General features: G+C 40.5%; 1 protein-coding gene across 7 annotated transcripts in view; it reads left to right on the forward strand.

Moving 5' to 3' along the window:
- TENM1 (teneurin transmembrane protein 1) overlaps positions 1–17,597 on the forward strand; it is an 897,331-nt gene that overhangs the window by 772,507 nt on the left and 107,227 nt on the right. For all 7 annotated transcript variants that reach the window (XM_061598133.1, XM_061598132.1, XM_061598131.1 and 4 more), the window contains 3 exons: positions 3,429–3,690; positions 5,989–6,256; positions 13,828–13,971. In XM_061598133.1, the coding sequence (XP_061454117.1) occupies positions 3,429–3,690; positions 5,989–6,256; positions 13,828–13,971 (674 nt within the window). The remainder of the gene's footprint in view (positions 1–3,428; positions 3,691–5,988; positions 6,257–13,827; positions 13,972–17,597) is intronic.

Below are 17,597 nucleotides of genomic sequence, written 5' to 3' on the forward strand. Positions count from 1 at the left end.
TGCTGCTTTGAGTAACGTACACATTTTTCGCAAGCAATTTCCCCATATATAATAGATTGTATATATTCATTTTTATGCGCATCTCCCCTAATATATGCATTTTTGTAAACACGGTTTGGTTGGAGAACTGCATCACAAAATTTGGATAAGTGAGAATTTCCAAAGTTGGCTGTGTTTCGGTCCTCATATTGTTTCAGAAAAGTGCAAATTTGATAATTTGGCTTTAAATGTGAACTGAATTTCTCCCCCATCCCTCCTGAAAGCCATAATTTGGCTGTTGACCAATTAAATAATTAAAATTGGTGGATCATCTGCCTTTTAACTAGTTTATTAAGCGCTTACATTTAAATGTCGTTCATCAAACTATACCATTTTTAGATTTATTGAAAGTAGGACATGCTTAACAACTTCAATGAACAAAAGACATTGCTAGGAAGGAAAACCTACCTTTAATACTTTAAATTTTGCTGGTGTTTTATTGAGTTTCTTTAATAGTTTGTTGCATGGCTCTTATTGTAATGTGTTTTTTTCTGATTTTATATCATGGTTTAGGTTTTAAAATTTTGTAAATTGCTGGGAGACTCCTTGTGTGCCACATAACTATTATGTAATAAATAGATTGTATTTATTATGTTATATAATAAATAGACAATAAATAATTTCCTCCCATAACACAATAACACATCTGAACAAAAATAAGTTTATTTAATATATTACAAATATACCCTTAGCGCACAACCCACAGACTGAAATTTGGATGCAGTGATTAAAATAGTGCCCTACAGATTAATCAGTTAAACCTTAATCTGCTCTACAGATTAAACCAGTTAAAACTTGCAAATGCAGAAAAGATCATGTTCACAATTGCATGGTATGATATCCTTTTACTGCAACAGCAGATAAATACTCTGAAGCTGTGAGTAAATAATCCATTGCTGTGTTGAGCCTTGTAAGTAATGGAGCTGATATTCCATATATTTTTGTGATTTTAAAATGCATGTAGCAAGTTATCTAATTATGATTTCCGATTTACCGATCTCTGAACAGAGCTGTAGCATGCAAATGTGCTTTCTTTCTTTCTTTTTCTTTCTTTCTTTATGTGTAACTGGGGAAATGTGATGGAATATGCATAATTAAGTCTGACTTCCTATCATAGTTCATTAACATCAAAGGTTTCTGTAAGAGCTGCATCCGGTAATTGAGTGAAGTATCTATTTACACTGCCTACGTTACATGACTGTAGATGTTAAAGTTGTATGATAATAAGAAACCATATCATTTCCTCTGCCTAATGTAATTTTATGCCCCATACCTCTTCTGGAATACTCAGAGCTCACTTCTATCACAACCCATCAATAATAAATGTGCGAGAACCCCTGGTAGGTGATGCAGACACGTCAGTGGATGCTCCCTCCACATCATTTCTGCAAACAGTGTCCAGTGAACCATCTTCCCCTGGTACCCAGTGGCTGCTGCAGCCAGATCAGCCTCGTAACTACCAAAAAAGGTAGGCTTAGGCAGTATGTAAGCAAGTGGCTAGCTGCTGTCTTCCTCGCATCCTAAGACAATAATGCTTAACAAGCCATATTGGGCCAGAGGGTTCATTAGAGGTAAAGGATTAAGTGGCAGGGCTGTTACTTCCCTCTTAGTGTAACATAACCCCCTTTTCTCCCCTGTACGTACATTAAGAGTGTTTTCATATATTACATATATTAACCACAAGAGAAATGTATGTAGGGGTTGCATAAAAATTAAGTGGAAAGATAGCACTATTTTATGGGAGGATCGTAGCTCAATGGTAGATAGGGATGGGTGACTGTCAATTTTGGTTTTTTATTTTTCATTTTCACACATTTCCACATCAGTTTGAGATTTATTTATTTTTTAAAAAGTCCTCATGAAAATTCATCAGCATTTTAATGTGAATTTATCCAAATATCCACAAATGTTTGCAAAGCAATTTTCCCTAATGTAATGCATTTGTGTACGTAATTTTTCACTATGTGCATTTTTATGTACACTTTATGGTAGCATATGCATCTTTTAACACATATTGCTTGACTGAAGAACTGCATTGCAAAATGTGTAGAAGTGCACATTTAGAAGGACAGCTGTGTTTTATTATTTCAGAAAGTTAGTGGGTTCACCTTCACTGTCTGTTGTCTTTGCAGCACCCACTGAAGACCATCTTTCAACAAACCTTTAATTAGAACCCTTATCCCAGTCTGTGTTGGAATTGTTTTTAAAACGTTTTTAAATATTTTTTAAAAAAATGTTTTAAAGATTTGTTTTGTTTGCAAGATGTTTTATAGATGTTTTTAGTCTTTGATCACTTGTCTGCCTCCTTCTGGGGGAAGGATGGGATACAAATTTAATAATAAATAAATAAAATGTGGATTGAATCAAATTTATCCCCCATCCCTATTCCCTGTTAAGCTACAGACCCAGCATAGCCTCAGCAAGCATCTACCATGTTCTGGACTGAACCAGCAGGATTCTGCAGGAACTCTGGAGGGTGGCTGTTTGGACAGTGGACATATTGCAGCACTGTTTGATTCTCTTGCGACTTCTTTTTACACTGGATTATTTATGCTTCTTTGTTTTTTACTGTTAATGAATTTTAGATTGTTTTTAATAGATTGTTTTTATTTCTAGTGAGCTGTGCTGAGAACTTCACTATAAGGCAGCTTATCAATACCATAGAAAAATAAATAAATGCATTTAGGCAAAATTGGTTGGCAGTGGTCATTTTAAGCCACCGGAGCCACCACATTGCTTGCTGGTGCTAATTAAAGGGGAAAAAACTAGGCCCACTAACAGTTGGATGGGGAAAGAAAGGTGGAGCAGTGTTGTATATGTGGCTTATGGACACTGAGGGTTGCTTTCACTTACCAAGAGGGGGAAGGGCAAGGCACAGGGAGCTCAATGTGGTCCAGGCTCAATAACAGAATCATTGGTTTGGTGCTGCCACACCATACATCACTCCCCCGGACTACATTCACACCATGCATTTTTTTCACTGTTATTTCACTTTAAACCATCATTGCTTCCCCCAAAGAATCCCAGGAAGGTTAGTTTGTGAAGGGTGCTGAGAGTTGTTAGGAGATCCTTATTCCCCTCACAGAGCTACAATTCCCAGAGTTCTCTTTGAAGAGGTACTGCCTGTAAAACCACTCTGGGAATTGTAGCTCTGTGAGTAGTGACCTTTAACATCCAGAAGCCAGGACACAAGCCTGCCCCACCTTCACCACCACACCAACCGATACTGAATAGGCCCACTTTGCACTATGAAATTCTTGTGGCTGGATTGGAAAAAAATGGTAACACTGAAGATGCTGAACACAAATGTCAAGTTGGAGACATGGGTTTTCAAAAGTTGTATTGGACCAGAATAATATATTTAAAAATGTTTTGTTTTGTCTTTTCAGTTTTGATCTAGTGGCTATCGGAGGCATCTCAGTCACCCTGGTCTTTGACAGATCTCCTTTTATTTCCGTGAAAAAGACACTTTGGTTGTCCTGGAATAGGTTTATTGTGGTAGACAAAGTGGTCATGCAAAGAGCAGAGGTGGAGCCACCATCTTGTGACATCAGTAGCTTTGTGAGCCCAAATCCAGTTGTCCTCCCTTTTCCTCTGACATCGTTTGGAGGATCATGTCCAGAAAGGGGGACAATCATACCAGAGCTACAGGTAAGGAAGAATGCTAATGTATCATTTGCTAGAATGACAGTAAATCGTTGGGCATGGGGGTCCCTGTTTTTGTGAAATAATGGACCATAAAATTGGTATTTTGATAAACAATCATTATTTTATTTCTGATGTTATTTCTTAACATCGAACACTGCTTATTTTGCTCTACACTGGAAAGTGTTACTAAATTTCAGAACTGGCATTTAATTTTATTTCACTATTACTATCCTGCTTTTTCACTCCTAAATGGAACACTCAACACAGGTTCTTACATTTTTGTAGTGGTCTAAAGTGCTGCAGATGAGACCTGCCAGCAGACCAGCCCTGGAACTGGTGCTCACAATTTCTCTGGTGTCAATGACAGGAAAAATAAAAGTTAAAATAATAGGTAGATATGATCCTGCACTTGTTCCCGTAAATGTTTGCTGTTTTTAAAATATTTTTAAAATACATTTCAGCACATAGAAAGCTCATTTTGGTAGAGGTAGGAATGGATGGATCTTTCAATTTCAGTTCTCTCCGTTTCTCATTTTTCCCATCTTGAATTCAGTGCTCCACATTTCTGCAGAAATTTGTGATTTTTTTAAAAATCCTCGTGAAATCTTTTCAGAATTTCACTTCAACTTTATCCTAATAAACACATTCCTGTATGCAGCTTTGATTAATGTACTCATTTTCCAGTTTTCCCCTAATATGTATTATGTGTGCTATTTTCACTAATATATTCATTTTTATGCATTTTTGAAAACATTGCTTGGTTGGAGAACTACATCGCAAAATTCAGATCAGTGCAAATTTTGAAGGGTGCATATTGTTTTGGAAAGTGTGAATTTGATAGATTTCCCTTTAAATGTGAGCTGCATTGAATTTTTCCCCCATCCCTAGTTACAGGTGCCACACCCAGTGTCAAAACAGTTGAGCATCTCAATCAACCCCTCCATCTCACTGGATCCTCTTTCAACACTTAGCTTTCAGTTTCTGCAAAATCTGCCATTAACAATGTACTGCAGTCTGTTGTATCCACTGCTTGTTGTAAATGTATTCCATAATATAGCCCTGTTATTCTTAAATCACATAAGATAGCCCCATATTATTATTATTATTTTAAAAACATAAATATCATGAAAAGCCAATTCAAAGTATAAAGAATAGTTCAGAATAATCCTAAATCTGAAACTCTTCTGGCTAGATGTTATGTCTCATATTCCTTTTATCAAAAGCACATTAAAAATCATTGCCTATATTATTTCCATGTCTAGCACTTTATCACCGAAAGATCTTTATTTCTGTTTTGTCTATTGTTTACTAATTACATGTAAATACCCCTTTTGTTTATTCTGGGAACCTATATTGTTTTGTATCATTGTTATATAAATGACTATCTTAGATTAAAGGGGGGCACAGACTAATACATTACAATGAACCAAGGCAAAGAAACTTAAAAATTCAGCAATACTTTTAAAGGATGTAATATTGCCAAGGGAATGTTGTGATAGACTTAACTTTTCATAACATCTCTTTCATATGTAAGTTCCTTCCCTGCCTTCTCAATTATGCATTGTAACTATATTAATCACTTAAATACATTCACCATGCTGTTGGGAAAATATCATTTATTTCAACATTGTACACCTTCTGGAAATCTCCAGAATTCCAAGTTATCTCAGTTTTAGATCAGTATATTGTGGAAAGCTGGAAAGGTGCAGAATTTGGCATGAATCAGTGCCTCATTTTTTATTATTATTAACATGGTACTCCTGTTAAGAAATTTTTCAAAACCAAAGGGCATGATAATATTCAGTAATGCAATGCACTTTCATGGCATTTGCATACCTCATCTACTTCCAGAGCATGCTATTTTGTAAAGAGGAATAGGTTTCCATAAATGCTGGGTGAGTTGCATTGATACTGAGCAAGGGACACAGATGTGGACATATGGGGTTCATTTGCGCACTAGAAAGGCTCTATTAAATCAGAACAGTCCACCCATCTAGTCCAGCATCTTCTTCCACACAGTGGCCAACCATGTGACTAGGAAGCTCACAGAGAGGGCATGCAGCCAATAGCCCTCTTCTGCTGTTATGCCTCAGAAGCTACTTTTCTAGAGGTAAGCTGCCTCTGAACTTGGAGATTCCATATAGCTATAATGACTAGTAGCCATTGATAACCAAACCCCCAACTACCGTATTGAGCAGCTGCATCAAAATAAGTGGAGCTTAATACGGGTTTCTAATGTAAGCCAAAGAAGGAATACAACATAATTTCCTGTGATGTTAACAAGCGCAACTGTTTTTTCAGGTGGTCCAAGAGGAAATTCCCATCCCTTCCAGCTTTGTGAAGCTCAGCTACCTGAGCAGCCGAACTTCAGGATATAAAACCTTGCTACGCATTGTGATGACACATTCTACCATCCCTCCTGGAATGACAAAAGTGCATCTTACTGTTACGATTGAAGGGCGACTGACTCAGAAATGGTTTCCCGCTGCCACCAACTTGGTCTATACCTTTGCTTGGAATAAGACAGATATTTACGGCCAGAAAGTCTCTGGCCTGGCAGAAGCAATGGGTATGCCTTTTTCCAAAAATAAATTAACTATCTATGTGGATGTGTTACATGAGAAAAACCATTTTGTTTATTATTTATGAATTTACTACATCTGTGTTCCACCTGTCTTCTAAGAAGACAGTGTGCCATGGTTCTTCCTCCCTCAATGGGGTAGGTTAGACCAAGAGATTATGACTGGCCCACCATCACCCATTGAGCTTCATGTCTCAGTGATAGTCTTTAGACAAGTGGCTATTTAATCCAAATCAAACGGTGTGTGCATGTTTTCCTGATCTGATGAGGAGACACATGACTAAAGATAAATATTTTTGGTCATCAGTCAACATCATCATCACTCCTTCTAACAGCAAGCTCCAGTGATGCATGAAGGCCAACAGGACTGGAGCCAAAATAGAGCCACTGAGTAATGAGAGAAAGAGAGAGAGGTGTCAGCATTCTTGGGGGAACCCTGAAGTTTGCAGGAGTACAAACAAAAATATTTTTTTAAAAAAATAGGTAACAAAACAGCCTAATGAGGACTGAGCATGCTCAGTTACCAGGCAGTGTTGAATCTCAAAGGAAGGGCTGCAGCTCAGTGACAGAGCACTTGCTTTGCATGCAGCAGCTCCCAGGTACAATCCTTAGCATCTTGAGGTAAGGCTGGGAATGCCCCCAGTTGAAAGTAGATGGACCAGTCCCTGTGCCCCTAATGTCAGTTTGAAAATAAAAAAATGGAAAACTGGGCGGGGGGATGCTTTGGCCCTGCTTTGCACACTCCTGGAGTATTTTTGCTTGGCTGAAATGTGTCCCCTTGAATACTGACAATGCCTCTTCCTTGCCTGGATGGAGGACAGAGAGGAGGGTGTAGATATTAGTCTACTGTACAAAGGTAAACTTCACATTCATCGCCCCTCCTATTTTTACCTCTGGCTCTGCCCACCACTGGCATGTGACACTCAGAACTGCTGTCCTTGGGCTGAAAAGGATTCCCTACCCCTAATGCAAGGCATATCTGAGATCAACATTTGTTTCGGAAATCGTATGACCCCGTGTGTGTGTGTGTGTGTGATGTTATGTTACATTTTATTTCTAGGCCGCCTTTCGGCTAAATAGGCCCCCAAGGCAGCTTACACACAAATAAAAATACAAATACAAAATACAAATAAAAACAATACAATTTTAAAAAATCAAACTAACAAAATCCTTACATTTCTAAAAAGGAACAGCAAACAAAGCATTCATCTTCCTGGTAAAGTATGTGTGTGTGAGAGAGGGAGGGAGGGAGGGAGAGAGAGGAGAAACTGTGTACATTTTCTTGTACATTATCTTCTCTTTTTTAAGCACCTCGTTCACATACCAGCTGGCAACAGTTTTATTTCTCTTCTGTTGGTTGAGGAAAATTGTCAGTTTGTCAGAAAGATCAATGTTTTTCTTAACTAGCAGATGTCAACAAATAATGTCCAAGTCAGCAGCTTCCGCTTCAGCATCCTCTAAATCAGGGGTCTCTAACCTGTCAGCTTCAGTGGTGCCCTCAGCAGGTAATCCAGGATCTGAGTTTTCCTTTTTTTTTGAAGAAAGTAAATCCCTAGCCCTCCTAGAAAGAAAGTTATTTCTGTGAAATGAACCACCCTGGCTGCCACCGCCTGACAGTGTTGTTTGCTAATGAGTGAAGTCAGAGCTGTGATTGATAAGTGAGTTGCTTGGACACCAGGCAACAGGAATCCCTGAGGTCCTAAAGAACTGCTGTTTTGCCCTCCCTTTTAGTGCACTTTTTCTGCTTCTGCCTTTTGTCCTAGTACTTGGGATCTCCATAGTTTGCCCTTCTTTTTTCCTAGCAGCCAGGATGCATTTTTCCTGTGGTGTGTTCGCCTGAGATCAGTTATTGCCCAGATATTTTTTTAAAAAATACTACTGCTATTATAGTAGTATGGGTGAATGTTAAAGAACCCTGCCCCCTCAAAAGGCAAATGTAAAAACTTTGCAAAGAGGCTTAGGCAGCAGTTAAACACCAGGGACTTGTTAAGAATTCACTATATAGTTCAGTACAATGGTATACACGTCTACTCAGAAGTCTCTTCCTGTTTAATGAGAATTATGGGAAAACCTTCATCATGAGCTACTCTCTAATTTTGTGTTATGCTATGGGCCCATGGCAGCCATTTTGTGACTGGTACCCCCAGCACTCTTCTCAAAATTTGAAATGTGCCCTCTGGTCCAAAAAGGTTGGCAACCCGGATTTAAATCTTGTGCTATTTTATTGAAACCCATGCTCCTGTCCTCTCACTGCTACCATGATTGCTGGAATGGCAACTAATCTTGGTTGTCCCACCTCTTGCCCATTATAACAGTGTTTGGCATCAGTCATCTCATGTATGGCAGAGGTGGGGAACCCCAGGCCCTGGAAGTCAAATGTGGCCCTCCAAGCACCTCTATCTGGCCCTCAGGATTCTCTCCAGGCCATGCCCCTTATCAGCCCTGCTCTGTGCCCTCATCAAGTGCTTTTGCCTGGTTGGAATGCATCCTTGATTTGTGAAAGTGCCTCTTAACTTGCCTACATGGAGGATGGGAAAATGTGTGTATGTAAAAACCTGCGTTTGTGTAGCTGGAATGCAGCCTGCAGGTCAAAGGTAAGAGTCTCATGCATTGCTCCACTAACATTTTTTACTCTGGCCCAACCTACCACTGGCATGTCCGTGGCAATGCAGCCCTCAGGCTGGAAAGGGTTGCCCATCCCTGATGTATGGCATTTTTTTCATTTCTCTTGTGACCTATGGCTAATGTGTAAAATATTTTAATGTTAATCTCAGGCAAGTGTTCTTCTTTGACAAACATCCTTGCTTGTCCTACCCCAGAGTGAGTTTGATCTTGGGCATCCACCTACCAAACACTATCCACTTGGATCACTTCTTTTGAGCCACATCTGCACCTTACATTTAAAGCAGTATCATATCACTTTAAATAGTCATGGCTTTCCCCCAAAGAATCCTGGGAACTGTAGTTCATTAAGGGTGCTGAGAGTTGTTAGGAGACCCCTATTCTCGCAGTTCCCAGAATTCCCTGGGAAGAGGGAGTGATTTTCAAACCACTTTGTCATAATTGATTCTTAATGGTTCCCTCACTTTTTTTTATTCCAAGAAAGATTCTTCATTCAGTTCCAGTAAAACTGAAGAGCTGTGCACAATAATTATAACATGATAAGTTTATAATACTAAATGGCCTTGGAACAAATCTGAAATAGCAAGAGTGTGTGTGTGTGTGTGTGTGTGTTGTTTGCCCACTTCCAGCAAGATCTATTGCTTTCAAAATGATGGATTAGAGAGATCAAGGGGATAGGGCAAAGGGGATAGTGGCTCCCTGATACAGATGAAAAAAGAGGTTTGCCTGCCCTGTATGATGGACTGAGCCTGTGCATCCATTCCTTCACCCAAGAGATCAGCAGTTGTGACAGTGTTAACTGTAGAAGCAGCATTTTTCAGAGGAATTGATGGATCACCAAAGGGACGGCGGGGTGAGCATCTGGGCTCAAACCGGTCAACCTCTCCTGCCGCCCAACAGAATAGTGTAATGAGAACATTTCTCCTAGGAAACGGCACATTACTGTAACAACTTCAGGGTTTCAGTTGTATGTGTGTGGGTGGGGAAACCTAATCAATTATTTAGCCCTGTTAATTGATTAAAGATTGTAGTCAGGTACAATTCTAATAACTCCTGCACCCTCTAGGGAAGAGCTGTAGGTCAGCAGTGCATAGTGGCACATGTTTTGCATGCAGAAGGCCCCAAGTTCAATCCTTGACATATTAAGTTGAAATGATCAGGTAGCAGGTGATAGGAAGGTTCTCTGTTTGAGACCCTGGAAAGGCATTGCTGGCAGACAATACTATGCTGGTTGGACAAATCCTCTGACCTGTCAATGCAGCTTCCTAGCACTCAGGTCCTGCTTGTGGGCTTCCCCTAGGCCTCTGACTGGCCACTGTGAGAACAGGATGCTGGGCTAGACGAGCCATTGGCATGATCCAGCTGCAGGACTCTTGTGTCCTAGTAGATTTCAGAATTTTTATTCCTTCCTGGATATGCAGTATTTCTTTTATTTTCATCTCACCAGTTCTAGCTTTCATGTGTATGCCTCTGAAAGAAGCAGAATGCTTATTTGCAACCTGAGTGGTTACCTCCAAGAGCAGAGAACAATTATATCCTTTAGTTTTCAGGAATGTGCTCTTCCTTTCACATGTGCTCTTGAATCTCTGCAGAAGTGTTAGGCTCAGGACCCGTGGTTATTTCAGCTCCAACAACAACAGTTTCCTCTGCATTTCTGAGAAAGAGGTCTAGCAAACCAAAAGTGACTTTGCCTTTCTAAGACTAGTTTTATGGCTTCCACTCTTCCTGTTAACTGTTGAGGTTTCGGAAGAGTTGCCCCTTTTTACCTCTGTTGGGTTGGATGAATTCTCCTCTGCTTCCTAAGGACATGGTAGACATTGATGGCATTGCTTGAACAGCTGACTGCCTCAGCGTCCATTTTCTTGGTCATTAAGACATAGTCACGTACCAGATATGCCAATTCAGTTTTAAGAGCAATGTATGCAAAAAGCTGTTTGTGTTGTTTATATATTATACATAATATAGCTTTCCCCCACTGAGCCTTTGCTGCCACTATATATTTGCTGATATATATCCAACAAGTTTTAAAAAATGGATAGAATTTGCAGCAGTGGTCTTTGGATTTCTGCTCTTTGTCTAAAAACAAACATCTGCAAGGGAGGGGAGACGTTGAAATAGAGATTCACTATTAACAGTGCCAGCAGCAGATTTTGGAGGGCTCTTGATTAGGGATGTCAGAAGGCATCATTTTCTGTTCCACCTTGTATTTGTTGCATGCAGCACTGTTTCCATGCTACTACCATTCATCTTCTGTCAAAATCTACATTATTTGTCTTGCTGTCCACTGTGGTGATATTATGTAACTTACACAATTTATGTAGTTAATCTGTACATTACATAAATTGTGTTGTCAGTTTATTCAACCCCTTTAATTATTTTAATTAATTTTCATTTTCACAAGAATAAACAGTAAATACAAAAACACATCATAAAGAAGAGGAAAGGGGTCATGTATACAAAACAGGACACAAAGAAAATGCACTACATCAGAAACAGGGAGATAGGACAACCAAAATTTCATTATATAAAATCACACCATTAGATGCTTGGGGCTTAATAACATCAGAAGAGGAATTAATAAAGGAAATAAAAGGAAACCAGACCTTTGTAAAGGCATCAGGTTTGGCCTGAGCTTTTGCTAGATGCACAGAGTGAGTCAACTTTTCCATCAATGCTAAGCGCCAAACAGAAGAGTACCAGTTTCCAAGAGAGAAAGCAGTAGACTTGCACCCTGCCCCTATTGTAAGACATGCATCCACTAATAGGAAACTTATGAGATCTTTATAAAGCAGATGAGGGCCAGAGAAAATTGAGAGAAGGGCTATAGCGGAAGATTTAGGAACAATCTGTCCCCAAATTTTAGAGATGTGGTTAAACCCAAGATCCCACAACCCAGAAACAAAAGAGCAGGACCACCACACATGGATATATGTTCCCTTTCATTGCACCCCTCCAGCAATTAGAAGAAAAGGGAGGATCCATAAAGCTAAATTAGATAGCATTGGTGTATAATTTTTAAGGATGCCTCTCTCACAGAAGCTGAGAGTGTCTTAAATAGTGCTGGCGCCCACAAGAGGACCACACTGAATCAACAAGATGTTCCTCTATATCAGCTTCCCATAATAAACAGACCTTCAAAAGGTCCAAATATCTAAAAGAATGTGAAGTACTATAATCCTTTTTTACAAGTAGAGCCTTGTAAAGACATTAGTGGGCGAGAAAAGTCATATTTAGCACATAGTGCCTTAGTCAACCTACTTAACCAAATAGCATGTAGCCAATGCCTTTGTGGATCTCAAAATACCAACAAAAGCAGGCCAGGGCACTTGGGCTTACCTTCCTCAATAAAGGTCTCTTAGACACACCACTCCTGCTTCCTCCCAGACCCAAAACTGCAAAAAATGCTCCAGTTTAAGGAACTGTGGGTGATCTAAATACGGGTGAAGGAGAGAACCACCCGATTAATTTCAATGCAAAGGGAACAAAAGAAAGAGTTTTGTCAGTAGTCTCTAACATCCTAATCCTTGATCTAGACATCCTCCTTGGAACCCCCTCTCTCAGCCAGTCTGTCTCAAGGGTGGAGAATCTTAGGCTCCGGGGCTAAACATGGCCCTCCAAGCCTCTCTGTATGGCCCTTGGGACTCTCCCCGAGTGACTCCCTTCCCTAGCGACATCCTCATTGAGTGTTTTTTGCTTGATTGAAATGTAGCCTTGAACCCTTGAAAGACCTGCTGCTCAGGATGTCTGTAGGCTAACTGGGGATATTTTAAGGAGTTCTTTTGGGGGGTCAAGATTTAATTTTAGAGGTGCACTTTTGCTGTTTTAGGGAGTATAGCTTTGAATTTTTATTGTTGGACATTATTATGAAGTATGTGGAGATTGCTTAATTTTATTGTATATTTATAGAGATGTTTTCATTAGTTTATTGCTTATGACTGTGGTTTGACTATATTTTCTTTTCTTTTTGTAACTGTTAGAATGAATCATGTAATTTTTGACGTTGTAAGGCACCTTGAGCATGGCTCAGCTGTGGAAAGGCAGCATACAAATAAATTATTATTGTTATTGTTGTTATTATTGTTATTGTTATTATTATTGTTATTATATTATTATTATAATAACCGTCTTGCTTATCGTAATGGAGGATAGAGAGGGGTGGGTGAGTTTGTGTAGAAGCTAGCCTAATGTACAAAGGTATAATGCACATGTATTGCCCCTCTCTGTTTTGTCTCTGGCTCCACCCAACACTGACTTATGGCCCCAGGAAGATTCCCCAGAAGAGAATGCATCCCTCAATCTGAAATGGCTTCAGCACCCCTGGCCTACCTCCTTACTCCCCTTAGCACTGTACTATTGCTCTATATTTTAAACTGCATTGGGGGGGCTCATGTTTTATTTATTTTTATTTAGAAAAGTTATAAACTGCTTGCTAAAATATATATATAAATAAATCTCCAAGCGGTGTACAGATTCACTTATATATAAACTTATGACGAAAGCCAACTAAAAACAAATACACATAAAAGCATTATTGAAAACAAAGGTGAAATCAGTAAGCCACTTTAAACAAATGTAAATCATATGTGTGGATAGGCTTACTGAAATTGGTGTGCACAGCCACAAATATTCATCTTGCCTAGTGGGATAGGCCATTCCTGCTCTAAAGAACAAAAGTTAGTAGTAATCTTATAAATAAAATAAAAAAGTCAAAATAAAGTAGAATAGTGGTGGGGGACCTGTGGCCCTCCAGTTGTTAGTCAGCGCAGCTGGTGGTCAAGGGTATTTGGAGCTGACGTCTAGCAGCATCTGAAGAGGCACAGGTTCCCCGTACATGAAGTTAGCATGCAGGATTAACTACTGATTAATTGATTCTAGAATTGCCTTGGAAAATGGAAAGGAGGCCAGCCTATAATATATTATTTATTATCTCTTTTCAGTGTCAGTTGGTTATGAGTATGAAACGTGTCCTGATTTGATTCTGTGGGAGAAAAGGACTGTAACGTTGCAAGGATTTGAGTTGGATGCTTCAAATCTGGGAGGCTGGACCTTAGACAAACACCACATTTTGAATACACAGAGTGGTAAGTACATTGGCTGTTAATTAAATGGCATGGGTAGGGGATTTTTTTTCCACAAGATGGAAATTATGAAATCTGATAATTATAACCAAATAATAATTATTTGACAAACCCACCTGCAATGAGCTTTGCATCTTGGTGAGAAAAACCTCCTGGATCTTCCTTTGGTTTCCCAGCTCATCTGTAGATCCACAGAAATACAAAGTCTGAAATAACAAGTGGAAACTGGTGGCTCTGATGTCAGTGGGGCAGTCTGGGTTTTAGTCTTTCAAGGAGCTGTCCAAGGTACATGGTAGCCATTCAGATATTTGAAGGCTACTCTCATGTCTCCCCTTCATCTTCTCTTTGCTAGGCTAAAGATATTTGGGTCTTTCAACTGTTTCTAATAGGACTTGGTCAGAGGCACAACCAGGTTTGAGGGGGGGGCAGTTTAGGAGGCTTCAACTTCCCCATACAGCTGCCTCTATCTTATGCCTCCCTGCCACCAGTACCTTGCTTTGGTTTGGTTTTTTACCTTTGTTGGTCATTTAGTGGCACGTTCCCCCTTTCTGTCCCTGGTTGGCAGGTAACCTTGCTGGCTGGCTGGCTGGCTGGCTGGCTGGCTGGCTGGCTGGTGCAATAAAGGCTATGTGCCAATGTGCACTGTAAAGTGAAGCACTGTGCTGGCCAACTTGACTGAGCCCTTCCCCCTCCCTGCTGCCCACCATTTTAATTTAAATAATTTCTGACTCCAGGATGAGAGTGGCAGTAACTTCAGCCAACCAGACACCACTTTGGGGGCCATGGGGCCATTGAGACTGGTGGTCCAGCAAAAGGATAAGACTCAGATTCTTAGCCCAGCCCTGTGGCTGCTTCAGTGCCCTCATTGGCCCTGTGACCTCAAAGGTAGCATCTGATTGGCTGAGCTTGCTGCCACTTTCAGCCATCAGAAATGATTTAAATTAAAATGGCAGGCAGCTGGATGCTCAGATGAGCTAACCAGAACAACCTTTCACTTCACAATGCACATTGGCAGGCAGTGCTCCATCTATCCACCCACCCAGCCTGATGAGAACTGATTTAAATGATAGCGGTAGGCAGCGGGAGCCTCCTCTTCTGATGCAGCAGTTTGTTTCCCAGCGTGATGCCGCTGTGGGATTCCCTGTCACCATTGGCTATCTTCAACCTCTTTGGGGAGGTGGGGGGCTAGGCTCTCATCTGCACGGGACCCTGGATTTGGGTCCCACAGTCTGGCTTAATTTTTGCCCCTGCAGTTGCTTTCCAGATCCCTCACCATCCTGGTTGTGTTCCTCTAGACACGCTCAAGTCTGTCAATGTCATTCTTAAAATGTGGTGCAACTTAGATAACATCTGGAATGGCCAGGCAGTAGCCCCATTTATCTGAATGTCTCATGGCCAGAAGGGATTAGATGTACGCTGGGCCAGAATGGAATGAATGTTCCTGTAAGCAACTATTTCATAGTCATGGGAGATAAAGAGAGGAAGACCTTTATGGGATAATAGAACACATGCACTTACTATGGTCAGATATAATTCCAAAGAGAGCAGTGCTTTAATGATAGGGGACAGCTCCCTTAGCTTTTTCTGCAACATCCCCCACTCCACTGTGTCTGTTTTCAGAAGGCTACAGGGGAGCCATGCCTTGCCTGAAATTGGGGGTTGTCAGGGGATGGGACTTGTGGATTTCATTCTCCTCCCCCTCCCCTAGTAATTTGAGCACTGGTTGGGGGAAGCAAACTTCATTAGCTGAAAGGTCAAAAACAATGTACCACTTGATCTCGGCTAAACTTTCAACAGCAGGCTCTCATCAGTTTGAGCCATTGAAAATATTTTTCGCCCCAAGGATAATGCTGTGAGTTATTCGAGCTTTTTAAAATAAAAATTAAATAAAATAAAAACAGCTGGTAATTCAGGCTGCCCTGTTCCATAGTGACATGTGGGGGAATGAAAAGAATGCAGATTTGAGTAACTTTCTCATTCATCAACTTCTTTCTTCAAAAGATTGTGGTGGTTAATTAAACTAGATAATTTGTTCTTCTGGGATGTAATTGCTGGGGCAAGATGTTGAGAAAGGTCATTCCGCATTCCCAAAAAAATAACATCAGAATTACAATTAATGTAACAGTGACACAACCCTCTCCCTCCCCCCCTTCAAAGAGCATTCCTTCAGCTTCTTAGATGCATCTTCTTGGCAATCATGATCCCACTTCCCAAAATCCCATTTGCTAACATTCCCCATGATCATCATCCATTTATCAATCATGCTTTGATTTGGATTCCTGCATTGCACAGGGGGTTGGACTTGATGGCCTTATAGGCCCCTTCCAACTCTACTATTCTATGATTCTAAGACACTTACATCCATGAGGAGGCGAACTATGTTGAGCTAGAGTCAGATTGAAATTCCATTCATTCCTATATGCAATCATTGTATGGGTTAGGCTTACTGAGTTTGTGTACTGCTTCCCACTAAAAAAGTCCTGAAGTGATTTACAACCAAGTAAAAAAAAATACAATAACATGATCATATTAAAAACAATGCAAACATTCATTATATTTATATCCAGCCCTTCCTCCTGAAGGAAGCCAGGGCAGCAAACACATTTACAACAAAACATTTTAACAAACAAAGAAACAAAAATGTTTCCAAAAACTGTTGCAGATAAAACATTCTAAAAACTGTTGCAGATAAAATATATTGCAGATAAAACATTGTAAAAAGAGTTGCAGATAAAACCTTCTATAAGCAGCATTAAAAAAAAGGTAAAGGTGTCCCCGCACTTGTAGTGCGAGTCGTTTCCGACTCTTAGGGTGACGTCTTGCAACGTTTACTAGGCAGACCATATATATGGGGTGAGATTGCCAGTTCCTTCCCCGGCCTTTCTTTACCCCCCAGCGTATTCCAGGTACTCATTTTACCGACTACAGATGGATGGAAGGCTGAGTGGACCTCGACCCCTTTTACCGGAGATTCGACTTCCTCCTTCCGTTGGAATCGAACTCCGGCCGTGAGCAGAGCTTCGGCTGCGTTACCGCCGCTTACCGCTCTGCGCCACGGAGGGTCCTATAAGCAGCACCAAAAATAATAACAAGGCTGGTGCTACGTGGGCCTCTCTGAGAAGATAAATTCCATAAATAGGAGACTACTACAGAGAAGGCCTGTTCTCTCCTCACCACCCTCTGGGACCTACCTTAGAGGTAGCACACAGAGAAGGACCTCTGGTGACAAGCTCAAGGTGTATGCAGCTTCACATGGAAGTCCTGGACCATTAAAGGCTTTAAAGGTCAAAACTAGCAGTTTGAATTAGGCCCCAAAACAAATTTCTAGCCAGTGAAGCCAAGCCAGAACCGGTGTTATATGTTCACAATCAAGTTAGCAATCTAGCAGCCACACTCTGCACTAGCTATAGTTTCTGAACTGTCTTCAAGGGCAGCCCCACATACAACACACTACAGTAGTCTAACCTGGAGGTTACCAAAATATACACAACCGAAGCCAGGCTATCCCCATCCAGAGGGTCATAGCTTGGCTGCCAGCTGAAACAGGTAGAAGGCCACTGAGCACACCTCTTTATAGTTGATGGGAAAACAAAATAGACCTGAACAGATCCTGAACTGAACTGAGCAGC

The sequence above is a fragment of the Rhineura floridana genome, chromosome 16 (genome assembly GCF_030035675.1).
Source record: "Rhineura floridana isolate rRhiFlo1 chromosome 16, rRhiFlo1.hap2, whole genome shotgun sequence".
Taxonomy (NCBI): domain Eukaryota; kingdom Metazoa; phylum Chordata; class Lepidosauria; order Squamata; family Rhineuridae; genus Rhineura; species Rhineura floridana.